The sequence below is a fragment of the Typha latifolia genome, chromosome 11, assembly GCF_019914945.1.
Source record: "Typha latifolia isolate L0001 chromosome 11, TyphaL0001v2, whole genome shotgun sequence".
NCBI classification, from domain to species: Eukaryota; Viridiplantae; Streptophyta; class Magnoliopsida; order Poales; family Typhaceae; genus Typha; species Typha latifolia.
In genome coordinates this window covers 1,302,684-1,329,868 of record NC_133096.1, presented here as the reverse complement: position 1 = coordinate 1,329,868, position 27,185 = coordinate 1,302,684, and the positions used below count along the sequence as shown (strand labels likewise).

The 27,185-nt window shown below is 34.5% G+C and overlaps 2 protein-coding genes across 2 annotated transcripts; one reads left to right on the top strand and one right to left on the bottom strand.

Moving 5' to 3' along the window:
* Positions 1-2,017: 2,017 nt before the first annotated feature.
* LOC140797500 (protein LOWER TEMPERATURE 1) lies at positions 2,018-18,489 on the top strand. Its single transcript, XM_073150971.1, has 7 exons — positions 2,018-2,084; positions 6,870-7,042; positions 7,189-7,234; positions 12,256-12,376; positions 15,359-15,420; positions 17,437-17,549; positions 18,178-18,489. Exons 2-7 carry the CDS (start codon positions 6,884-6,886, stop codon positions 18,214-18,216), a joined length of 540 nt encoding a protein of 179 aa, XP_073007072.1. The 5' UTR covers positions 2,018-2,084; positions 6,870-6,883; the 3' UTR covers positions 18,217-18,489.
* Positions 18,490-19,319: 830 nt separating this feature from the next.
* LOC140797499 (uncharacterized) lies at positions 19,320-20,644 on the bottom strand. Its single transcript, XM_073150970.1, has one exon. It carries the CDS (start codon positions 20,202-20,204, stop codon positions 19,641-19,643), a length of 564 nt encoding a protein of 187 aa, XP_073007071.1. The 5' UTR covers positions 20,205-20,644; the 3' UTR covers positions 19,320-19,640.
* Between the last annotated feature and the right edge of the window lie 6,541 nt (positions 20,645-27,185).

The window sequence follows — 27,185 nt, the reverse complement described above, 5'->3', positions numbered from 1 at the left end:
CTTAAATATGTCATCTCTTTCTAGCAATAAGGAATCATAATCTATTAGTAACAAAATGATATCCAATTCTTATCCATAAAAGAATTAGAAATTGAGTGAATTCAATATGCTATTCAATTTTAGATATTTTTTGGTGTGCTCCGCTAATTTGGATAGAAAAACTAATGATTTAATTTTAGTGATCATAAGTATAGGATCTGATTTGATATATTTTAAAGTATGATAAGTAAAGTATTTTTTTGGCATAAGTATAGGAGGTAAAATATACTTAACTCTTATTAATACAAAAAAGATATCAAAGTCAGAAAAGAGAGAAAGCTTTGAAGCATCTAAAGTGTAATACATGAGGGGTGAAATTAACATTAGGTAATATAGAGGATTCAAATAATAATATAACTAAGATAAACAATTTTTTTTAAAGGAAGTGGGGTAAGTCCCTAAAAGGTCTCTTACAAATAAATTAATGGACAGACTTTATCTGCGTACACTGAGTACTAGAGCTATTTTGATCATTTAACTGCATTATCTCAAAACCTGCATGTTGTCTACCATGTATAAATAAGCCAACAAGTTGTCCAATAAATATATAATATCATATGTCGGGACCATGTAGGCTTTGTATATAGTATATAGAGTTAAAATGTAGTGTAGAACTAAAGACTTATAAATATATATCGTCACAATATGCAACGATAGTGGTTATGTTAGTTACGATGAAGTTTATGATTGAGACTTTAAGTCTGTGGTTATAGACAATCAGTTAGCGGTTCACCTAGCATAAGTATGTGAGATTTATCTCTAAGTTCTATTCCCTTCTCCTGTGGTAGATTTGGGTAGTTGCAATATATAATGCCTAAAAAGGATGATAGTAGATGCTAATTATTGAGTTGTATAATGCCCCAAGATGTGTGTGTGTATATATATATAAACTTAATAGAAATATGTTACTTCTTCTATGCAATCTACTTTCATTTTGATCATGATATTGTAGCATATTATATATACTCTTGATGATCTTAAATATTAGTATAAGGTTATTTTATATGAATGATTGTTCAATGGATGCAACTCTTATCTTTTTCGCATATAGTTCATTGAGCTTATTTATATTTACTTTCATATATTTATTTCTTAATTTTACCATTTCATATTAAGCATGAGTGCAACTCATTTGTCGAGTGTTAGACTCACTCTACATTCTCACTGTTTAGTTGTTGAATTTTTTAGACTGGTATGTGTTGTCGTTGGATTGTCGGGAGTTCAATTCTAGTTTATCAAATAGTGTTGTCTAAATTGAGTTTATGCTTCATAAATTTTTTTACATTAAATGTCAATATATTTTCAATTGTTGCTAGTCTTATTTTAGTATTAATGTATTACTAATGGACTGTTAGAGCTTAAAGGCCTACTTTATACGTTTGTTGTATGTTTGAGATATCTAGTGCTGTACATGCATGTACAAGACCTTTGCTCATGCATCATGGCTACCCGTGGCTCGTCTCGTCTTAGTGTCAAACAATGTGTCAGCGACCCAATGACCTAATACTGGGCAGATTCTAAGTTCCTAATAATAAAGGAAAATTTGAGCTTTAACTATATTAAGTCTACCGCTAATATTTATATATGTCTAATTTATCTTAAAACTTATTTACTAAACTTAGTGTATTTTAAAATTACTATCCTAATCAGTAATTTTTAAATATAAATCGTTAATTGAGTCAACAATTTTAAAAAAAATCATATAAAATTACTTTTTAATTTAGTAATTTCCTTGCAAATTATTTATTAGGAAAATAATTTATATGAGAAAATTATTTTTTATATTTATAAAAATTGCTGACCAGATTAGTGAGTTATATTTAATTGAGATTTAGTTGCATATTGTACTTAGTAGAAAAGTTTTGAAGTCCAGTAGACCCGTAAAAAATTTATTTGGGAGGGCTATTTTGGTAAAAAAATTCGGAAAATTGGACCGAAACCCCCCCCCACCGAAACCTTAAATACTCGGTCTGTTCCTTCCTCTTTCCCAGCTCTCTCGACGGCAAATTCGACTGCGACGGTGGTCGGCGAGCACGACGGAGACGGTAACGTTAGTCTCTTCCTCTTTCTCTCTCACTCCCACTGTTTCCCTCTCACAGTCTCTCTCTCGATCACTGTCACTCTCTATCTCTCTCCCTCTTCACCGCCGGGGCTAACTTTCTCCCCCTCACGGCCTCACCCACTGCCGCCTCTACCTTTCTCTCTCTCTCCTCTGCCACCGATCACATTTCTCCCCCTCCCTTTTTATTTTTTATATATTCAAAATTCTCGTGATGCGTTTTTTTATTTTTGTTTTTATTTAGATGGTTCCTTATTTAAATGCTCAAGCTGTGAATTTCTCGAGACATTTCTTTTCTTTTATTTTTCCTAGGTTCTCAAGTCGTGTATTTTCTAAGATGATTCTTATTTACATGCTTGGGTTGTGTGTATTTTGAAGATTTTCTTATTGAAATGCTCAGGTCGTGTATTCCTTGAAATGATTTCTTATCTAAATAATCCGGATGTGTATTTCTCTAGATAGTACCTTATTTACATGCTCAGGTTTTGAACCTCTTAAGATGAGTGTTGTTTTCTAAATGCTCAAGTGGTGTATTTTCGAAGATGATTTATTTACATCCTCAGATTGTGTCTTTGTTGGGACGATCTTTCGTTCAAATGCTCAGGTCCTATATTTGTTGACATGATTCCTTATTTACATGCTCAGGCTGTGTAGTTCTTGAGATTGAGATGGTTTCCTATTTAAATACTCGAGCTGTGAATTCTCGGGAATTCTTCTTTCCTTTTCTTTTATTAGATTCTCAAGTCGTGTATTTTCTAAGATGATTCTTATTTACATGCTTGGGTTGTGTATTTTGAAGATTTCTTATTGAAATGCTCAGGTCGTTTATTCCTTGAAATGATTTCTTATCTAAATAATCCGGACGTCTATATCTTTAGATAGTACATTGTTTATATTGCTCAGGTTTTGAACCTCTTATAGACGAGCGTTGTTTTCTAAATGCTCAAGTGGTGTATTTTCGGAGATAATTTATTTACATTCTCAGATTGTGTATTTGTTGAGATGATCTTTTGTTAAAATGTTCGGGTCGTTGATTTCTTGACATGATTCCTTATCTACATGCCCAGGATGTGTATATCTTGAGATTGTTCCCTATTTAAATGCTCTGCTTGTGTATTCTTAACATTTTTGGTTGTTGTTGTTGTTGTTGAATGCTCGGGTTGTGTACCTTCAGAGATGGCTATTTGTTATCTTAATGTTCCTCATCTTGTAAACAGTGAAACTCATGGATATGTTTGGGTATGCGGGTCATTCTTTCAGTTATTTGGTCATGTGAAAAGATGAGCGTTGTTGTTTAAACCCTTTAGTTGTATGTCTTGATATTGGTTTTGTTCACTTTGCTATTTGAGCGTTGGACTTATCTTAAAAGAAAAGAAGAGAGAACATAATCTCGATCCATTCTTAAATATTAGGATGATTTCTTTTTATGGTTGTTTCTTTCAGGTCTCTTGGTTTGATTGCTAATGTTTTCTTATTTAAAAAGTAATATTAGTGGACTTTGGTGACGATCCCCTATTCATCTGGTTTTCCTCATATGGGTTTTTGCTTAGAATATTGGTATATGTGATGTTTTGTTTGACAAGAGGTGGTTTCAAGAATTATGTTCTTTCGATTCTAATGTCTTAGCATTAGGGCCTTAGGGATGAATTCAAATATTGATTGGCAGACAAGCCAAGAGTCAAACTTAGTAGAATAGGATTGTACTTGGGTATAGGTATTTCTTTGTATTATACTTTTGAAATTTACTATCAAGAACTCTTGTTATTTTTGACATTTTCAAGGTAAGGCGGAGAAGAACGATAGGATAGTATGCTATTAGTTTTGAATGCAACTGATGTTAGGAAACGGGAAGGGTATTTGAGCAATGAATCATACATCTATCAAGATGCTATAATGGTAGTGTGAATAATAATTTAGCAGTCACAATTGCATTTTCAAGGTAAGGTGGAGAAGAATTATAGTGTAGTATGCTATTAGTTTTGAATGCAACTAATGTTAGGAAATGGGGAGGTTACTTGAGCAATGAATCATACATCTATCAGGATGCTATAATGGTAGTGAACAATGATATAGCAGTCATAATTGCACCTGAATATCAATTTTTATGTCTTGGAAAGTGGAATGCAACATTATATGCTACAAAGTTACTAGGAGTATTGGTAAATATCATGGTTCAAAGTTTCATTTTTAACTCCTAGAAAAAATAAATAATCTAGGCTGAAATAGAGTGGTTTTAGGCTTTTAGCCTATTGTGGTCCAAAATAAATATCAAACTAGAAATCTTGATAGTTTCAGCCTTCACCAATGAGTCTCAACTTTAGTTTTTATTAAGTTTTGGCTATTATTGTTCCATCTCCAATGAAACTTCAAATCATCGTAAATATCCTAAGGTGCCTCTTAAACCTAATAAATTTTGAGGTCAAAATTTCTAGTAGTAAGGAGGAGTTGTAACACCCAATAAAACAAAATTGAAGGAAAATAATGCAAACAAAGAAAAACTTGACCCAAATATCCGTCCCCACCTTTTATTCTCCCTCTTTTTATCCTATGCCCTTCCTAGCTGCCTCCTTCTAACCTCTTGTCGTTGTCATTGTCGTCACTCTCTGCCACTGTCGTCATCTTCTTACTCCAACCCTACCATCAATTTGCCCCACTTTTACTCCCCTTCTCCCTCTTGTTTCTTCCTCTTCTTGCTTATCTTTTGACCTACACCACGAAGCAACACGACTGTTGTGGCTTGTCTTGCCATGTGAGGGGTTGTGAGATGCCACGGGATGAAGGAGATGAGGGAGAAAAAAGAGAGTTGTCAGATTGACAAATAGAGAGGGAGTGAAGAGTTGGGTTGTGGGAGTAAAATAAGAAAGAAAGTAGGCTTTAGAGAAAGAGGGGTGTGGGAAGAAGAAAAACGAGATGGAAAAGAAGAGAGAAAATTGGCAGTGAGTCCCAATAGGCATGTTAGGCCTTTCGAGCCCGACTAAACATCATGGATGTTCTGAGCCTTCACGTTAAGTTTGCGGAGTGGTCGCAAGATTTGTTATTTACTGTTGAGAACATCAAAGCATGGAGGACCGCAACCCTCTCCCTGTCGATCTTTGGTGGGACAATTGTGCCATTTTGAGACATCATAACTTTTAGGCAAGTGGACACAACTCTCCTCTTTTTGTTCTTGCATATATGTTTGGTAGGGATTTGCGTTAATCAGAAGCACCAACACATGCATATAAATTGTTGGGTAACATAGAGAGATAACCTTATAAAGTTGAAGGTGCTTGTGTGCTTCTTATGTTGGTTCTCTCATTTCATGTGAATGATCGTATTTTTATACTATTTATTATAACACATTTATGTTAGTACTCATATAATGGTGACAATTATACATATATGCATGCCAACACTACACTACATACACGAACTCATGCTAAGAAACATATCGTATTGACGATACCCCATAGATCTTGCCAAGGTAAGGGTGTGGAGCATACTTGTATATTACATTATGTTAAGAGTCCCGCCTAAGGTACTAGTTTGTGTTTCCTAGACATTCAGGCATACTATCGGCCAGTGATAAGCAAGTGTTGAATTATTGTCATTAAGCAAGTATGGGTCAGCAAGTACTCCAAACATGTAATATCAAAGGCAGGAACTATGTAGACTTGGCAAACTTGGCAATACACGATGGCGCATGACTAGGGTGTAGTGTGGAGCTCAGAGCTCGTGAGTATGCATCTCATCGATGTGCGATGGTGGTGATTAGATGATGGTAGGTTCACGATTTTTAGTCTTTGACTACAAATAATTATTTAGTAGTTCGTCAAGCATGAGCATGTAAGATTTATCGCTAAGTTCTATTCCTTTTGTGGGGTAGGTTTGGGTAGTTGCAATCCATGATGCCTGAAAGGATGGTAATAGATGCCTATTGTTTAGTTGTATGATTCTCTAAGGGGCTTAGTAGTGGATGCTAGGTGTGTAAATAATGTGTATGGATATGAACTTGATAGGAATATGTTACATCGTTACTTCATGTATGTAGTTTACTTTCACTTTGATCATGACATTATAGCATATTGTATTTACTCTTGGTGATTATAGATATTAGCATGGGATTGTCATATATGAATGATTGCTGGATTGATGCGACTCCTATCTTCTTTGCTTTTGTTCATTGAGCATGTTCATATCTAATTCTATATATTTAATTTTGCATCTTTACATCACTGGTGTGACCTACTTGCTGAGCGCTCGACTCACTTTTCAATTGATTTCTTTATTTTTCAAACTAGTCAGTGTCGTCGACTAAATGTTGAGAGACTAGGCTCTTGTGAGGCTCTAGCTTTTCCATTTCTTTTGTTAGTGCAATTGGTCTAAAATAGGATTAGGCTTCTTTAATTTTTTTAGATCAAAATCCAAATGTATTTTCAATTGTCGTTAGTCTTGTTTGATGTACCACTAATAGACATATAGTCGCTTGAGAGCCCTATTACATACTTTCTCTATATGTTTGGGGGTGTTTGATGCTGATATACATGTATGAGACCTTATTACTTGGGTTGCTGTGTGAGCCTCAGTAGTGTGAATCTCATGAAGGGGTAGTGATAGCCTAAGGGTATTTCAATCTAGTTCCCCTAACCCTAGCCAAGTCATTCTCATTTATATAACTTTACAATTAATCATCACCACAATTTCACTTTACCTCTTTTGGCACCTAATATGTTTGTATGTATGTATGAGGTATAGTTCTATACTACTAAATGCATAGTTTTGTCTTCTGAAGAGTATTATACTGGTATGGAGGAAGAAGGCTCCGCCATCCCGATGAGTAAGACCCCTGAAGCCACAGAGGTGACGCCAACCGCTGCCGCCAAGTTGGAGGCAAGTGCTTCTAAGTACCTCGAGGGTCTCCCTTCACGTGGCAACTTCTCCTCTCCCGTCCTCCAATCCAGCATGGTATCCCTTCGATGTTCCTCTCTCCATTTCATCCCAAATCCTAAGCTCCTCTTTTACCTTCATGATTTGGATGTTTGTTTCTTTGAGTGTTTGATATGTTTTGGTTATGATCACCCATTTCTGGGTTGCTCATTGGATTTGTGCAGGGTGGTCTCCGATTATATGTCTGTGATCATGATACAACTCCTCAAGGTTCGGTTCAGTAATTCTTGAACTCATTCTTGATGACATTATTTTTATTTTCTTGGGGATGCATGGTTATGTGAAATTTGTTGAAAAGATTCCAACTTTAAGTTTGAAAGGGGAGAAATTAGATGATAATTGTGCATGCATTAGGGTTTGAATAGAATACGAAATTATGCTTAAACTTGTCATATTACATCAGTTGAGGGTGTTGGCTGTAAGTGTCTTTCAAAATAATGGTTATTATTATCCGACTTGGTTTTGCATGTAGCATATAGTGTGATATTTGTATTCAGGAAATGATGGAAATGTAAATATGGCTTGCATCTGTTTTGGCCATAATGGATTTGGTTTGAACGCCATGAAACATTATTTTCGAAGTTGCTAATTTTTACTATAAAAATTGGATTGAGAATATTTTCATCTGCGTTTATGCATAGCAACGATGAGGAATCGACACCATATTACTATATGTTAAGGATATTAAAAGTTCTTAATTTGGAAATTATTGGTTAGTAATATTGAAATTCTAATCAATTCAATTTTGTAAATTTTCATATTTAAACTACATGATTTAAATGCATAAGATACACTTGGTTTTGCATGTACATGGTGTGAATTTGTATTCAGGAAACTATGGATAATGTAAGTATAACTTCCGCTAATTTGGCTGTAAGGAATTTGGTTTTGACACCACAGCATTATTTCTGAGGTTGCTATTTTTGATGGTTTTCTTTATAATAAATTGGATAGATAATATCTCCTCTGCATTTATGCATACTATCGGTGACAGATCGGCACCATATTATATTATAGCTATGGGATAAGCAAAACTAGGTGTATCACGTCATTCCTTGAACAGAAAAAATTAAAAGTGGGAAAAGAAATTGAGGGCGGAGGATATATGTACACAGATAAGCAGATATAGCCAATATATAAAATGTGCATGTAGACTATATTTATATTTTTGAAGTATATGATGCTAAGGGTGCCTATATATAGGTGTTTATTAGTTGTCAATTCCACAATACATTGGAGTGTCATGCCATTTTATGGCGCCTTGTGGAGCATGCTAGCATCTTATTAGGATGTCATGGTTCAGGTGCATTGACCGACAAAAATGCTCTTGATATCCTACCCATCTTTCTGCCATGAATAAAACTAATATGTTAAAAAGATGACATTTTTTATGTAGAGATCTACATACATTTATACCACTTAATATAATTACTATAGTTTCCAATTTCGGCCGATCCCGGGTGGGATCGGCCGAAACGGATCGGGATCGGCTCCAGGCCGAAACTAGCCGGGATCGGCTGGTTTTGGCCTGTATAGGTGGAGCCACCTACAGCAGCAGACAGCAGCTGTGAGAGAGAGAGAGAGAGAGAGAGAGAGAGAGAGAGAGAGAGAGAGAGAGAGAGAGAGAGAGGAGGGAAAGATTGAAAAAAAAGAGGGTGAGAGAAAGAGAGAGAGAAAGAGGAAGAGAGAGTGAGTGAGAGGGAAAGATAAAAAAAGAGAGGGTGAGAAAGAGAGAGAGAGAAAGATATAAAAAAAAGAGTATGAGAGATAATGAATATTTCAGACTAATAGTTAGAGGGATAGGAAAGAAGAGAGGGAGGAAGAAAGATTTTTACTTTTTAGGCTTTATATGTGAGTAATTATTATTTCTTATTTTCTTATAATTTTTTCTAATTTTTTAGAAATTTCTCAACATTTTTAATAATATTTAGAATTTTATTTAATTAAAATAGTCTGATCCGATACAGGCGGCCAATACGGCCGATACGTATCGTTTTTCCAAACGGCTGATCCCGATCCCGATACCGATTTTTGGAACCTTGATAATTACTAACAAATTGGCAATAATCTTATTACAAACTCATAAGTCCATATGCCATGTTGTATTGTTTGACATAATGTAAGATTTCAATATAAGTACGTGAGTTTTTCTATAGTAGATTCCATATTTCTTTTATCATGATCCGAAATGAAAATCATAACCAACTATGTACCTCAATATATTTAAGATATACGAAGCTTTAACTAATATCATCTAAGTCCATAATACAAGAATTAATATGGAAATCTGACTTCAATAAATTTTATTCAATAATAATGAGAAATAATCAATGTCACCGCTAATGTGTCTCTAATCAAATTGAATTAACAGATAGTTTAAAATATAAAGATTAAAATAACTGAGAGGTAAAAAAGGGTAGATCCTAAGTAGAGGTAGAGTCCCGGTATATCTCGCTTAGTCATCACGTTGACTAGTATTTGAAATATTAGAAGAGGAATCTCATGAGCCAACAACTATAGTTCAGTAAGTAGAATCCATTTTAAAGCCAAATAAATCCAAATTCATAAACGTAACTTGAAATAAATCTAAGTCCAACGATATAAAATGATAATTTTACTAAGCATTCTTATAGTAACAATAATAACAGCACAAATAATAACAGAGTAAGTTTTATCTCATAACATGCTTAGTTTCAAGTTTCAACATACTAAATTTTTCTCAATAATAATAATGTCATTTGTCTCAGTTGGATAAATGCTTTGTGTATCAATATCATTTAGAAGTCACTTTGAGATGGCACTAATTTAATTTAATCTATATCATAATTTTTGAAATTTAAACTAATCAATTAGTAAAATAGGCTAATTTAATCCCTGCGGTTGGCCCGTAGCCCATATTTTTCTTTTTATAATTATCGGGCCCGGCCAAGGTCCAACCCAATACCAAAATAAAAGGTTGGGCTGCGGAGTAATCCGCAGCCCACAACTTAAAACTAAGGATCAGGTCGGGTCCTTGGTCCAAAACCCAGACGAGAACCCGAGAACCTGAGCCCAACCTTTTCTTCCTCGATGAGATTGACGAGGGAGAAAAGAAAGAGGAAAGGGAAGGGAGAGAAAGGGAAAATCGTCGACGATCACTATCATCGACAGTTCGCTAACCTAGCCAACACTCTCCTCACGACCTCGACGACTTAAATGAGGGGAGGAAAGATTAGCTATGGTGATCAACAACGGGAGACCCTCCATCCATGGCCGATTGCGACCCTAGCCATGAGAGCATCCCTAGAAGGTACCAATGGCACGAGGCTTAAAGCACGAAGCTTCTAGTGACAGAGTGGTAGCGACCCGAAGCCGCTGGCCAATGTGATTCGCCGACGAGGCCGAAATACCAAAATTAGGTATTTTTATTTTAACCCATTAAATTTAAATTAAAAATTGGGGGGTGGGGAAGGATTGGCGTCTTAGTTGCGTGGTGGTCTTCGATTGCTCCGGTGATGCTCTGGCCAATCTTTTGAAACACGGTCGGGAGTGGCGGGCGGTCACCCCACTGCCCAGCGCTAAGGCAGAAAGCGGGCGACAAGGCGGGTGATAAGGTGGTTTAGCATTATTTATATAAAAGAATTAAAAAGAATTAAATATTATATAATATATATTATATGTAAATTTTATTAGACTAATTAATATTAAATTTATTACATTGTACTTTTAAATTCACACTATTCATCACTTATATAGAGAAATTTGCAGTATGTGGCAAGTTTAGTAATTAGAAAAAAAGATGAGGGCATTTTTTTTCTAAAAATAGGTGCACTAGGATAAAGCTAGTGCTTAGGCCAACTGCCATAAATCACTTCACATCAATCACTCGATAATCTACATTACCTTTCTCCTCAACTAGCTATCGTCTCCTTTGCCTAAACTAGCTGCCATCTCAGCCTACGAAAATCAGCTGCCATCCTCTTTTCCTAAACCACTTCTCCGTTCCTTTCCCCTTTTCCTTTCTCTTCCCTTTTCCCTTCCCCTTTCTCAGCCCACAAACATATGTAATGCTTCATATTATTCTTCACTGAGTGGTGTTGTTTGAGTTTGTCGTCGTTATCGCTCCTAGTGCCGCTGCCAATATAGCTTGCTGTCGTTGCTTAAGAGAAGACGGAGAGGAGGAAGAGAGCTTAATTGGGTTAGGGCGGAGTGAGATTTTTTTTATTTAGTCACTTACTAACTCACTATTTATTGGATAGTCCAACTCGTTACCGTATTACTCAACCCGCTATAATGACTAAGTAGGCCACGTGGGCCGCTAAACGATAAGGCGGCCTGCCAAAAGACAAATGGCGGCCTACTCGCCATTTGCAGGCCGCCAAGGTGGGATGTGGGGCAACTGGCTCATTGCCCCGCCCTGGCGGCCGCCATTAAAAACACTGGCTTCGACAGTCCAATCTCACTGTGCAAGCTCCGATGGGTTTAGGAAAGATATATATATATTGACGTAGGGTGTGAAATAATAGGGTTAGGATTTATCTTTATAAGTTAAGTTTTTAAATCCTAATCTGAATTTGGATTTGATTCGGAGTGGTCGAAAATCCTGTAGCCACCTCTCCTGTCGTGTGACGGGAGGGAGAGAGAAGGGGGTTGCACGTGTGCTCTCTTTTCTATCTTTTTTTTTTTTTTTCTGTTCTTACATCTTCTCTCCCATGTTAGAGTAGTTGCATTAATAAGCTGGTAGAGTGTATTTTTTTTACCTCCAATCCTGCACTTGGAGGTTTAGCATGCACAGCAATGTTCGTACAGTGACTACAGTTGTCTTGTTTTCAATATGTTAGAATTTTTTTCCCTGTTCTTTGTTTCTTTTGCAGCAAGATATTTTGTCTAATCTATCTTCCGTTATTCACATTGAATGTTAAAAGAGACCAACCGCTTACTGCTTTGTGGCCTCCTCACTTGGAGAAAAAAAATCTTCAGATGGTCTTATTAGGATTATATTGTTTTCTCTATAGGCTTCGTAGTAAGTGGATATGGTGCTGTTAAGAGAGTTTGGGAATTTTTTATTATACATCTTCTGGGTCTTTCTTGTTCAAATTAAGTGCTCCATGACAAGAAGCTAATTACTTTCTACTTGTCATTGTAAATTGCCAGCAGAATACATCTTTGTCTATTTTTCTTTCAAATGCTTTTCTGTGTTCCAATCTTGACTTTGTTGTGATTGTAATTACTGATTCTGGTTGTTAATTCAGAAGGGCAGATAATTAAGACAAATACAACAAACATATTAATCAGAGCTCTTCAAATCAACAAACTGAAGAATGAGTCAAAGGATGCAAATGCTAAAACAAGAGGAAGTGGCAAAGGAAAGAGGTACTACTTTTCTCTATCTTGAATAGTTGACAAACACTTAAAATTAATGCCAACTGATGTTCACTGCATGCAACTGGAATCTTGAAGAATCTCGTTGCTTATCTGTGTTTACCATTCCAAACTCGTCTGTAATTTGTAACTGTATCTTATATTTTTGTGACTTTCATATACTCTTTATCTTTTCCATGCACTTTTCACTTCTTCTCATGTGCTTGTTCCCTCTGTTTTTTTATGCTTCTATAATTATCATCTAATTGATGCCCTCTAATTACATTTTTAGCTTTTAAGGCCTATATGTTAATAGTTCAAGGAGGGGAAAAACAGTGAGAGAGATCATCTGGGTCGAAGAGGCAATTGTCGATAACAGTCAATCTAATTTATGTTAGGTAGCCTGTTGATCCATTAGTATGTTTCTAGAAGTAATAAGGCTTGTCCTAGTGCCCTGTTCTCCAGTCACTGAAGCATCCCTTCTAGAAGTAAAGTTTTATGTCTTTCCCTCAACATCAGTGTTAAGCGGTTTAGGACTCCCTTCACTCAACAAACCTACTCCCTTCCCTAAAAGAAACCCGCCCTCATCAGGTCAAACACGCTGTTAGCTCCATGCTCTTAGAAATCCTTCTTTGATCAACTTGAAAATTAATGCTCTTGGATATCCCTGTTTTTATTTTTTGGTTGTCCAAGTCTCTTCTTTTCTTTTCTTTTTCTTTTTCTTTTTTCTAGTCGTTTTTTCTTAAACAAAAACAGAAATGTTGAAGGTGAACCTCCACGAACTTGATTAAACCTATATTGTGAACTTGAGCCTGCATTGGTTATTTATGACTGAGGATCAAAAAGAGGAGCTTGAGGTTGATAAGAAGTAATCCATTAATGTAAAGAAGTGTTGGAAGATGTGAATTCATCACAGAGAAATGTAATGGGCAAGATTCACGGGATGCATGGCAAGTACTTTGTGGATGGTCTCATTGATTTTGTGTTGCTCTTGTTCGGTTTGACATGGGATATGTTCAAAATATCTAATGCCCAAACCAAGGCATGCTTTAACAAAAGGTACATAACAATGGTGACGATGATGCTGATAGATCTAGAGATTAATTGATGTTTTGTCAAATGATGCAAATCAATAGTAGACGTAGTGTCAAAAGTTACTGTGTTGTTGGTTTTACTTGCACGTGTGGTTCAGATACTATAAAATAATATTATAACGGAATTGAAGCATGTTGCATGGGATTGAGGGAAAACATGTTAGTTTCTTACAAGTTGAAGTTTAGGATTCATGACTTTCATATATCATGGTTTTTATTTCGTGATGTTAAATTAAACTTATCATTATCTTATATCGTAAGGTTTTAGAGTAGTTGGTGAGATATCATGGTATCATAGCTAAGAGTTCCTATTTCAAATTCTATTAGGCTTATATCATTTAAAATGTAAAATTTCTACAGATGTAATTCAAACTCAGGAGTTAACACAAATACACATAACAGATTAGGTTATCGATAATATAATGGTCAGTGTATTAAAAGACGGTTGTGGATTGTGGCCGGTCAGGCGGTTACTCCACCATATAGTGCCTAGGTGGAAGGCTGGCGCCAAGGTAGTCTAGTATTTTTAATATATAAAAAAGTAAAAATAATTGTATAGGATATATGATATATATTAATATAGTATATAAAAATATTTAGTCAAATAACAAAACTCAATCACTGCTAATTAAATTCACAGTCCATAGTCAACTGATAGTTACAAATGTCAATCATATGATTTGCTAGTTTATCAAATTGGCTTAATCAACTTAATAAAGTCCAAGTGTGTGCTGTGCTCACACTTTTAATTTCATGACTTTCTAGATTGTGATTCATAGAGAGAAGTGACATACATGTGGACACATGAGAGCTGAGACACCTATTAGTGAGTTTTTTTTTTCTTTTTTTTGAATAAGAAGAGATCTGAGACACCTATTAATTAGTCTTCAGGTGAGCCATGAGAGCTTAATGCAGCAGAAGAAACAGCAGGTGATGTTTTGGAAGAAAGAGAATAAACATAGGAGAGTGGAAGGGAATAAAGAGAAGAAGAAGCAATGGTTTTCCTAGGGTTTCCTGTTGCTGTCCACTTGCCATCACTTTTGAGAGGAGATGATCAAGAGGAGTGAGGGAGAGAGGAGAGATTTGGGGTTAGGGTTCAAACAAATCAATAGAGAGGGAATGAGGGAGAGGAGAAATTTTGGGGTTCTTTTTTTATTTAACTTAGTTCACCCATTAGCATTCCAATTTGACTTATTAGCTAAAGACTTGCTCCAATGCCCAAGCAGGCGGCAGGCCTGCCAGGCGAAAAGGTTGTGTTGGCTGCATTCTTGGTTTGTGGGATGGTCAGTGTGTTGCCATGCCAAGGTGGCCACCTTAAATGCCTTTCAAAACATCGATAATGGAATCGTGGGAAAGTATTTGCAAAAAACCCAAAAAGATCAATTGTTATGGAGTTGGAGTTGTTACTTCGTTGATGATTTTCTACTCGGTGTTATTTTGTTAGACTTCTCTTTTTATTCTAAAACTACCTAATCTAAAAACAATGTCCTCATAAGAGGATATTAAATATTTTTTAAAATTGACATCTTAATATGGAGATCAATTATAGAGCTAATGCAGTTCTGGGAGTTACATAATCATCTATGAAGTGGTTTGATCTAATTATTCCCCTGACTATGTTTCATTATATATGTTTTACTTAGACATTAATTAGCCAAGTTACTATACTGATGCCTACTAAATATTCTGTCATTTGGTAATAAGTAATTCTGTAATTGCAGATGAAATATGATACAGAAATAACAACATTGCTTTTTCAACTGCAGATATTAATATTTTTATTCTTCATTTCTGCTTGCATGTTTGAATTTCAAGATTTCAGTTGCAATGTCATTGCTACATTCTGCCATTCTGGTGCTTGTTCTTACCTGATGTTCTTCATATTCTTATATTTAATCAGATCTGCTGTAAGTTCAGATGGCAAGAGTCCTGTTAAAAGACCCAATATCACTAATGCCGAAGGTACTTCACTACTTCTGGCCAAGGTTTATTCTTTGACAATTGTTTTATTAACTTAGTTGCATATATTGTAATGCCTAATGATCTCACTAAGCTGTAATTATGGGTAAAAAGAAAATTTTGTTATATTTGATTTTTCTGCACATTTTGCTACATGACACAAATATTATGCTAATGTTTGAATAAGGACTGTATGGAATTCTTATAGTGGCAAAAGGTGCGGAGATTATTCTGTTGGTGCTATTTTACAAAATTTTATCCTAATTGTTATTACTTATAGTACTTAATTCATCAACGCTTTCCAAGTCTAAAGACTGGTTTACACCATGGTTCCTAGTTTCGGCCGATCCCGAGTGGGATCGGCCAAAACGGATCGGGATCGGCCATAGCTTGTTTTGGGTCGGGATCGGCCGTATCAGCCGATCCCGCCCGAGACGAGCATCGGTAAGAGAGAAAGAAAGGGAAAGAGAGAGAAAGAGAGGGAGCAAGAGGGGGGAAGAGAGAGAGGGAAAGGGAGAGAAAGAGAGGGAAAGAGAGGGAAAAAGAGAGAGGGAAAGAGAGAAAGAGAGAGAAAGAGAGGGAGAAAGAGAGACAGAGTTTGTGGGTTGCAACAGTAAGAGGGAGAGGGAAGAAGAGAGAGAGGGAGAAGAGGAGAGAGACGTGGAGAAAAAACAAAAATTAAAAAATTATGTTAAAGAGGGAAAGAGGTGGTAGTCGGTGAGAGAGAGGGAGAGTTTTTTCAAGGGAGAGGGTTAGTGGGAGAGAGTTAATTAGGGAAAGAGTTTGATAAGAGAGAGTTAGTGAGAGAGAGAGAGAGTTTGATAAGAGAGAGAATTAGTGGGAGAGTAAGAATTGTTTTTAATTTGTGTGGGAGAGAGAGAGTGTAAGTAGTAGAAAGGGAGAGAAATAGAAATTGAGAAAATAATATTTATTTTTTAGTTTTTAGACTTTATATATGAAAAATTTATATTTATATCTTATTATTATTTTTCTAAAAAATTAATAATTTTTCTGTATTTTAAAAATTATTTTAAAATACAAGTCGATATGGACGGCCGATACTGCCGATACTGCTGATACGGCCGATACGTATTATTTTTTTAGACAGCCAATTCCGATCCCGATTCCGATATTTGGAACCTTGGTTTACACTTCAATCTAGGACATTCTTCTTATAGATACCAAAGTTGAATTGGTTAAATTATGGAGGTTTTCCTATGAGAATATTCAAAGAACAAGTGAACATCTTGGCTTTCAGCAACTTACTACTGTATTCTGATGCTAAAAGTTTGAAGTTATTATCCAATATCACAAATACCTAGATATATATGTTCTTCCGCTCTTCATAATCTAGTATAAAACTGTAGTGTACACAGGTGAATGTCCATGATGTTGTTCAGGAGGTCATCTTACATTTATTCGAAAAATTCTCCATTCTAGCAACATTTAGCAGGTTTGGTAAATCAGCTTAATTGCAAGCTTTATATTGAGGAAATGAAATTTTAAATTGATATGGTAAAATTGAAATTTTAATTGAGGAATATTTATTTATTATGGTACCATTTTATGTTCTTGAATGGATGCAATTATCTTTTATCACCTCTAATGGTGAGTTAACTAAACCGTCAATTGATTGGTTCGGCTACAGTTATAAAGGCCTTTTGTTCCACTTTTGTTTGGTTGGAGGAATCCTTTACCTTGATTCAGCTATATCTGGGATAATTTCGTCGTATCATTTTAAAGACTGTCCTATCTCCAAATGAACTGTTATGAGGCTAAAGTAACACCAACTGGTTAATGATGCTCATTTTCTCTTTTGGATATAAACTTTTCCAGCTAAAGATTCTAATATTTTATGTTGGAGAATGATATTAGTATTAATTTTACTAGACTATAACGATTTACATAAGGGCAATGAAAGTTTTACTCATCCAGGACAGGTTTCCATGCATTTGCTTTATTTGATACGCCTGCATCATCTGTAGCTTGATAATTTGTAATGAAATTTTAATGTTGTAGGGGGATTAAGTGGGTCAAGTTCAGGTCTTTCTGAAGGGACACTTCACTCTATGACTGTGGAGCGGCTGCGTGCGCTTCTAAGAGAGAGAGGCCTCTCACAGAAAGGGAAAAAGGTAATGACTAGCTCAGAGTGCTGTTATAAGATTCTGTAGCTTCTGCCAATCTTCTATTTAACAGAATAATGCTATTCACTGAGATCTGCATGGCGAGCAATCTTAGGTCTGTCATCCACATGTTATACAATACTAGGTAAAACATGTGCATGTGCATACACACTTGTACAAGCTAAGCAAGAAAAATTAGGTTGAGTTTCATTATGTTGAGAAAGATATAGAAAGAGCCTTTCATCCACAGTTATGTCAAGTTGCGATTTATATAATATAATGCTATTATTATGATTCATAAATAATATGGATCTATCTTGAATTCTTAACGTTATAAATATATTGTATATATAGGCATATTTGGGCTCACGAGTGGAAGTTTTGCCTTGTTTTAGCTTTCATATTGTTAGTAATTCTGATCTACAAGGCGGATGATCCAGTTAACCCACTCTTGCACTTTGAAGCAATGAATTTCCAGAGAAAGTGAACTAAGATCATTGTGTAGCTTACCAAGGCTTTTCCTGTAGATTCTTTTAACATACTTGCTCTGAATTATCAGGAGCTTTTGAAAGTGAAATTTAGGTTAAATTTTATGCTAAAAACCCATAATCATTGATGGTTGGCCTCATTCTTGCAGGATGAACTGGTTGCTCGCCTGACAGATGAAAGTACATAAGATGGAGAACCAACAGTATACAAGAAGTTGTTATAGGACCAATGCTATCATATGTATAGCTGAACTCCAGAAAAATGTTTCACCTTTTGGATATATTTGTTCTTTGTTGTTGCCTAACTGTTAAGTTAGGAATTCTGAGACAGTGTGATGGTTGTCGTTAAGCTATATGGTGTTAAGATTTTCTGAATTTCCATTTCGGGCCCTGCTGTGAGCTCTTATTATCTAGGGACTCCTTAGGGTCATCTACCTTTTGGTAAAGCTTATGTTTTACTATCTGGATCCTTGTGGTTTGTTATAAGCTGCAGTGTGTGCTCACCTTGGTTGTAGACCAAGTAAAAAAGGTTTAATGTTTGCTCATCTTTAAAATCGTACTTTTCCCCTCTAGAAATTCTTTGCCTACGTTAGTGATGTTGTGTGCTTGCAATCAGTGATTACTAATTGCTGATTGCTAGAAGTTGAGATAATAATTCAACCACCAGAACAAGTTAATGTCCAATCCTGAAATCTGTGAAGCTTAGAGATCTTTATTATTTTGTACGAGAAGTCTGTCCTGCTACTTGAGGATATAGTTTAGTAAACAACATATATCATTGCTTTATTTCAACAAAATCCAATGAGGACTGCATGAATTTATAGGAGAAATTGATGAGAAACTCTGCCAGGCTGATGATAGTATACTTTGTATACTTGTTATATAGTCAAATTTTTGGCTCTTTCATGCAAAAGCCTGTATCAAGCAATCCAAGTTAGTATTTTGTCCTCTTTCATGCAAAGAAAGCTACTGTGAGCATTTAAAAGATATTTTCCTCATATATTCTTTTTGACGACATGCATATGTGGCATTTTGTTGCATGGTTTCCATAAGTTTGAACAGGTACGGAGAGCAGGCAGGCATGTAGAATTTTGAACAACATATACAATCGCTTTATTTCAACAACATCCAGTGAGGACTACAAACAGTGGACTCATCTCAGGTAAGTTGTCATCCCTTTATGAATTAAGCTAGATTATCATCAAAGGAATACGTGACATGCAACTCATTGGTAAGATGATAACAAAGGGAACATTTATATCTGGGCACATAGAGTGCTAAACACTAGTAGTTTGGAAAATATTTTCCATTTATTGTGCCTTCAGTTGAAAGCAAAATGTTACATAGATTCTGATATATATTCTAGTTACATGGCAACATGCCTATTATCTTTTGTAAACAATTATTCATCTACATCCATCTCCAAGGTTGACATCCAGGAGCCAGACAGAGCTCTTTACCTAGTGATGATACCATTGTATGGCGAGTCACATATAGGTTGCTGAAACAATGAAAACCCTTCCTATTCTCCTCTGCGGTAAGGGTAAACTTGGAGCTATTCAGCTGAGCCAATTTAATCAGGTAGATGATCTTTCTAATTTTCTTTTGTCTTTTACACACTCCTTTCCATCATTTCTTTGTACCTCTTGAAAGACTCTAACTTCTGCATCTTCATTTGCTTGTGGAATCTCCTTATGAACACATCAGCTACATGGTCAATCTCATCCTCCAGAATGAATGTTGAACCTTCCTCTTTTGAGTTTCTAACCATATCAATAACTGATCCAGTGGTGTCAGCAAGGCTATCATCATCATCATCATCATCTTCTTCTTCGTCATTAAACAGCGAGTGCGTCAGGTCTGGGTAGTCATCCTCGACGCATTCCACCGGCTCAGCCTGCAGGTGAGTTGGTTGCGCCTCGTTCCTTTCTGCACTATAGACGACCACCGCCTTATTGCTCTTCTCAGTGCTTTGCTCACTCTCGTGGCTCCTTATTGCATGGATCTTGTGGTTGATTGCTCTCATCAAGACCTTCTTGTTGCGATGGAGCTCGAATATGAAGAGCCTGATCTTCATGGCACTGGTTTTGCTCTTCAGTGCCATGGACTTGGCCTTCACTACAGTCATGATAGCAGAGAACACCTGCTTTAAGAAGGAAGAAGCCTTGTTCTTCATATTTGTATTCCTTGGTTTGGTGAACTACAAACAAAAAATTTGTGGAACAACCACAGTTATCAAAGGAAAGGATTTACGCAACAGTGTTAACTTGGAATTGTTGTGTCTAGAGTTTAAGAAGGGAGCAAAAGTTTTTTTTGCGTGCAAGTTGCAGCAGGTGTAATATGTAAGTATGGAACAGGAGGTGGTGATTTTTGCATGGAGTTTCTTCTGTGGGGGGTGAGGGGTTTATATAGAAGTTGAGGAGGATTCTAAGCAACTTCCAATTACTTGAATGGTGGAGTGGGCACTAAGGAAAGCAAAGCAAAGTGAAAAGCTAGAGAAAAAGAGAGGGTGATAAAGCAAACATGAGTGTCACAGAAGAGTTAAACGGAAAGGGGATAGTAGGCAGGGAAGACACTTGGCTAAATAGGACTGGTTTAGGGCTTTGTTTGGGACCCAACCCTATAAGTTTGGCTTCTAGGATTCCTTGGGCGACAGTTGTCCTAAGGGTCTCTTTTGAATTATTTGACTGTTGATGGGGCTCAAAAGTGCAAAAGTAGGATGACACTGTTGTGCTCGCAAGTTAATCTTAGATTGCATGTCATTTTGGATTGTTAGTTTTATCTCTCCCTTGAGTTTTCTTGCAATCACCTTCCGGATCATAGTTCTCATGCAAAATATTTAACTTCTCTATCATTTAAGGAATTTACTTAGCTGATGGAGCACTAAGAGCAACATATGATTGTGACTTTTAGATTTCAATGTCATGTGGATATTTTAGTGGGTACTGCTTTCTTGTGGTAATTTGAACTTTTTCTTGTAATCATCTTTCAGATCTCATGCCAAATATTTTAACTTTTATCATTTGCTAGTTTACTAGGCTGATGGAGTCATGGAACACTAACTAGATAGAAAGAGGGACATAATGATTGTGAATTTTGGATTTTATTTTTGATGTGAGACAGGGAAACTCATACAGTAGTTCATTATTACAATAGCTCATAATAGTATACTAATATTCAAAATATAGCCAAGTCTAATGTGTTGTCATTTTCTTTTCTGAAATCTTCATTCTAAAGAGTTCAAAATATATGTATATTCTTCAATACAAAGGGTCTCCTACAAATCACCACCTATATTTTAGTCTTTTGTGTGAAAAGCTACTCATTCTGATATTTTTGCAGATGAACTCCTCTTTCTCTGATATACTTGCAGAAGATCAACATTCCTTAGTTGGTAAGCAACTTTTATTACAAGTTTCTAACTTTGATCAAAACTATCTGGAGGGCATTTGAGTTTAAGAAAATTGGATTAGTTGTGAGAATATCCCTCAAGAATGGATATAAATGTTCTCTTCTTTTCTTTTCTTTTTCTTTTCCTTTTCTTTTTGTTGCAAATATATATATATATATATATATATATGAAAAGGGTATTAGACTACCAAAAGAGAGTTGCTACCTTTTGAATCAGACAATGTATTAATTAGAGATATAATAGATTGGCCTTGGTTTGAAGAGCAATAATTGGAGTTGTATATGGCTGCATGAGTCTATTCCCATGCTTTATTTTCCCTGCCTTTTGAACTACCCACTTGTACTCTTGTAACCAGAGGAATAATTATTTGAGCCATCTTTTACAAAGTTAAATGAAAAGGGTCATCTTAAGAAGCTTTTTAGTTGTCATATTCACATGCAGTGGAATATCTAATGTCGGCCCTGGGAGTGGATCATCTGCAACCTCAAATGCATGAATATATCTGCAGCCAATCAAAGGCCACCAAGTACCCAACTTTAGGGTGGGGTTACAGCTAATCTGCTGGTTTTAAATCTATGGGGTTGTATAAAAAGCAAGTCGGCGAAGAACATTTGTTTAATTTAAATGAAAAGTGTGGAATAAAGTGTAAGTTGCATTTTATTCTTTGCTTAGCCCATGACATGCATCACTTGTAAAGCTTATTAAAAAAAAAATAATTAAAACTTTTCTTTTCCATTTAAATTTGCCTCATTTTGTTTATGTGACAAATTTGAATCACATTAATGTATCTTATTTTCAAGAGATTTTTGACATAGTTGCCACTATAATATTAAAAATATTGACTCTTTTTGATTTGCTATTATGATTAATTTTTAACAAAATATTCCTTATAGAAGTTAATAAACACACAAATGACTACTAAAATATTTCCCTATTTTTAAGTTTAGTGTAAAGTATTTATCTATAATTTTTTATCTTATTTAAAATCAGATATATTTCATTGCGCTATGGTATTGGGTGTAATATTGGATAGCTTTTAAACTAATTTTCATAATTTATACAAGAGAGAAATAGTTTTTTTTTTAGATCTAACTTATGTTTTTATTATGATTAATTAATTTTAACTAATTGAATGATATTTTTTAAAGAGGACTAATGATTTCAAAGGTAGTTATGATATTTTGAAGAATGTAGCGGTGATTATGATCTTTTAGAAGTTAATTGAGGCAATTATATAAAAATCCATACTTTTAAATAGAGTAATGTCCATGTACATCTTACATCTCTTTACCCTAATTACTTGCGTAAGTGGATGATTGAGCTTTACTCGAGCGGGCGAGCTCGAATCATATTTGGTCTTGAGTCAGTTAGACATTAGGGGTCTCGACCTTTTTTTTTTCTTTCTTATTATCCTTTGTAGGTGCATGCACTTCTCTTAGATCCTCTACAACAGAATCAGTACATGCAAAATCAGAAGAAGAATTAGACAAGTCCAAATTTGAATAATTTATAATAACATTTGAGGACTCCATAACAGTCGATGTATCTAAATTGAATATCCTATAAACTCTACTATTTTGTAAGTGACCTAAAAATACGATGTATCTAAATTGAATATCCTATAAACTCTACTATTTTGTAAGTGACCTAAAAATATTTCCACACTGCTTCTAGAATCAAATTTGGTTAAGTGCTCAAGATCTCGTAAAATATAACACTTGTTGCTAAAGACTATAAAACATTTTATATTAGGCTTCTTTCAATTCTAGATTTCATAAGCTATTTATTTTCTTCCAGATCTAAAATAAACTCAATTAATTATATGCACAACAGTATACATAGCCTCACTTCAAAATCTTTGAGGAATATTTTTTTGCATGCATCGTAACCAAAGCCATCTCTTGCATTTTTTTTCTCAACTATACCACTTAATATGTACACTTTTTTTTGCTTTCAAATTTAGTATACCTTTCAAATTTGGTATACCTTTCAACGATTCAAAATTTGACATCTATGATAAATCATTGAAGTTCACATGGCCTAACTTTTGATGTCATAATTCAAAATCATTCAAAGATGTAGGATTATATTTTAAGACAATATTCAAGTAAACACCATAATAATTATCCATAGTTTAAACACCATGTACGACAGCATTACTTTTCTGATCTACAATCACACTTATTTTATAAAAAACGTACTTCATGATGATCATCACACATTTGACTAATACTCATATTTGCCTTTAAACCCTTAACATATAGAAACATTTTCTAATCTAGATGAGTTAGGAGTGATCACAACATCTCTTCCTGCAACTCTAGTGGTGCTACATCACTAAAGGTCACACTATCTCCTTGAAACAAAATTTTATCACTAGACATATGTCGAGCAGCCATTAGCTAAGAATCATATGTTAGAATTCAAAGCTTTAATGGCAATATGCACAACATAACACTTAAGATCACTTTTACTTATCCACAACCATCTTGTTTTCAAACCAATTTTATCAATTTTCATATTATTTAAAGCATAACAATTTGGTCTTATATGGCCTAAAATACCACAATAGTGATAAATATGTATAAATTTTGATTTTCTTACTTGAGTGTTGTTTTTAAAACTTCAATGTTTCTTATTCTTGTTTAGTTGAGATGTAGGTTTAGTTTCTTATGGATGTGATAGAACACTATGAGTCACAGGTATATAATTTTTAGTTGTACGCTCAAAAGTGCCTACATAAATAAAAATTGCTTTTGTATTACTCATATTTCCTACATTACCAGATCAGACATGTTTTTTTCCAATGATCTGCACATTCAAAATCTCGCCCAATTTGCTCTTTTCTTTCAAGAAAGTAATTTCCTTAAAAAGTCTTTCTGATTTCAATTTAGACTTCTTAAAAAGATCTTTAACCGCCTTCTTATAATCATTGAACCTTTTCAATTCTTCTATTGCTTCATTAAATTGAATATGTAATTTGTCCTTTTGTTTTTCTAGTTTTTATTTTATTTTAATTATGAGAGCTTTAACTTGCTGGAAGTTTGATAAAGTTCTCAATTTAAATGACTCCCGGTATAGTTCATCATATGCTTTCATCATCTCTTAGTCATTGTCTTCCTACTCATTTGTGCTCAAATTTCCACAATAATTGTTAGATGATAAAATAGATGCAGTAACTGCTATGAACTTTTTTGTTTCAATTTAAAATCATTGCAATTCGACTCATCTGAATCATCCCAAGTGACTTTCATTACTTTTCATTTTCTTTTCAAAAATTTTAGATATTCTTGTGCAATATGATTGGGACCTTGTTATTCAAGCATTGGATACCCCTAGACATGACCATTAGGACCGACTTGCCCAAACTCGGCCCATACTTCCCCGGTATTAATCGGGCTAAGCCCGATTCAAGCTCGATTTAGGCTCGGCCTGACTCGAGCTCGAGATGGTAGTGGGATCTGGCCTAAAGCCTGATCTACTACTCTCATCTATGTCCCAACCTATAATGCATGCATATTCTTATAATTTTTTTAGTTCTACATTGGATATTTAGTAAACTATATATTAATATATAAGTATGTTACCATAAAAGATAACTAAAATATCTTAATATAAGCCCATTAAACTCGACCCAATAAGATATAATATTTTTTTATATTTAACCCATTATGTTAGACTAATTATACTTAATCCAAGCCCAATATTTAATTGGTTAGTGGATGATAACAGGTTAGAATATTTTAACCCGAATGATCGATGAGTCCGATTGATCCGAGCTCCGGCTCGCATCTAGATAACCACGTTAGCTTTATTGCCTTTTTGCTTTAAGTTCATAGTTTAAATTGGAGAACTAGACCTTTCGTTTTTAACAAGAGGCTTATTGTTTTTACTCGAAGCTTCTATGCCTCGTTCGTTCCAATGCCTTATCTGTCATTCGAATGCCCACTTTAATATTCTATCTTTCAATATTAAATCTCCATATCATGCTCTTTACTCGGTATTCACTCCATTGCCAACTAAATATTCTTACACATTCGTCAATGCCTGTTGCTAAATTATGATATCAACATCCAACGTTTGATCTATAAATCGTCTACAGATAAAAGTAGTATGTATCTAATATACTGGACATATTAAAGAAAAGCAATCACTTTGCAATATGGTGTAACGTAGACTTGGAGTTATTAAAGGATAGCAATCAATCTACAATCTGGCAGGACAGAGATTTGGAGAAATTAGCGAGCAATCAGTTTATAAAACAAAGTGTTGTCGAATATGAGTTGAAAATTTTTATCCGTCTTGATATCCAAATCTTTTTATGTATCTGTATAGTCTATACACATACGGATACATGTACAAGAATAATATTCAAATCATTAATAGGTATATCATTTAATTTAGACTATCATGAAAATACTGATCTAATCTAATCTAGTGTTCATATATGCTTACTAATAAAATTCTATAAAAATTTTAGCGTGTTAGAACCGTTCTAAATACTTTTTTTCTTCCTCATTTGGATTCTAAGTCCGTCAAAATTTTCATAGTCATATCAATTTGAATGTCACATCATATTGCAAGTCTTCATCTTTACCTGGGAAAAACTGATGTTGGAATTCCATGACCATTGCTAGAATTTTCAAATTCTAGTTTAAAGAAAACAATTTCTTTGTTTGATAGAAAAATGGCAATTAATTGTCATTCAAATCGTTGTTTTCACTTAAAAAATAATTATTTTTTCCAGAATATAACTCTTAATTTTAAAAGAACAACTAAACATCATAATAATGACGGTCTAAAATACAAACACTATTTATCAAAATTAGATTTCATACCATAAACTAATCTACTTACTAATTTACCCTTAAAATCTATTTTTTCCATGTTTTATTTTATTAATATCACATCGAAGATAATTATTATACTATTGTTCAAAAATTATACAAATGAATAAAAAATACCTATATCTAAAATAAAAAATTTATTTAAAAAAAATACATATTCTAAAATTAATCTTATTCCTAAAGTAATTAAATCCTAAAATTTTTAGCATCTTAATACTATTCTAAATTATATACTCCTCTTGTTTTATTTTAGATTCTACATTCATCAAAATTCTCATAGTCAATCAATTTTAATGTCAGGTCATATAGCAAGTCTTCATTTTGAAGTGATGTTAGAATTTTATAACCATCAATAAAATTTTCAAACTTTAGCATTCAAAAAATAATTGTTTTGTTAATTTTACTAAATTTTTTCTTTTGTTGAAAATAATGGAAACAACATTTACTAATATATGCAATATTTTATTCTCTCGTAGAATAGTTTACTATGTTGATTGGGGTAGACTTTGACTTGGACTAAGTCGATCCTACTGGAAATGCTGGACTCTGAGAGCCATGCATTACACGAATCTTGAGTCTCATGACTTTGGATTATTTAGTGAGGAAAAATGCATGCATGATTTATAGTTTATCTTCCAATGTCATATCACACCATGGAATTGATTAATTATTTCTTACGCCGCTTCAACTACTATTCTATTGTGTTTTTCTTTCTTGGAAATTCAATTTGTCACTATTATTGCTTGACTTAGTGGACTTCATATCTTGTCACGTACTAGCGGAAGAAAGAAGAACAACATAATAACAATGCAATGTGATATCTCTTAACACCTCTTAGTGATTGTATAACTTACTTGGTCCACTATATATGTTTGTGTGGAGTGGGAATAATAAAACA

What these genes read in the sequence shown, in the direction of transcription:
- LOC140797500 (XM_073150971.1), top strand. Translation starts at nt 6,884, where the DNA reads ATGGAGGAAGAAGGCTCCGCCATCCCGATGAGTAAGACCCCTGAAGCC. An exon ending in CAATATCACTAATGCCGAAG is followed by an intron (nt 15,421 to 17,436) that starts GTACTTCACTAC and finishes TTAATGTTGTAG; the next exon opens with GGGGATTAAGTGGGTCAAGT. An exon ending in TCTCACAGAAAGGGAAAAAG is followed by an intron (nt 17,550 to 18,177) that starts GTAATGACTAGC and finishes TCATTCTTGCAG; the next exon opens with GATGAACTGGTTGCTCGCCT.
- LOC140797499 (XM_073150970.1), bottom strand. Translation starts at nt 20,204, where the DNA reads ATGAAGAACAAGGCTTCTTCCTTCTTAAAGCAGGTGTTCTCTGCTATC.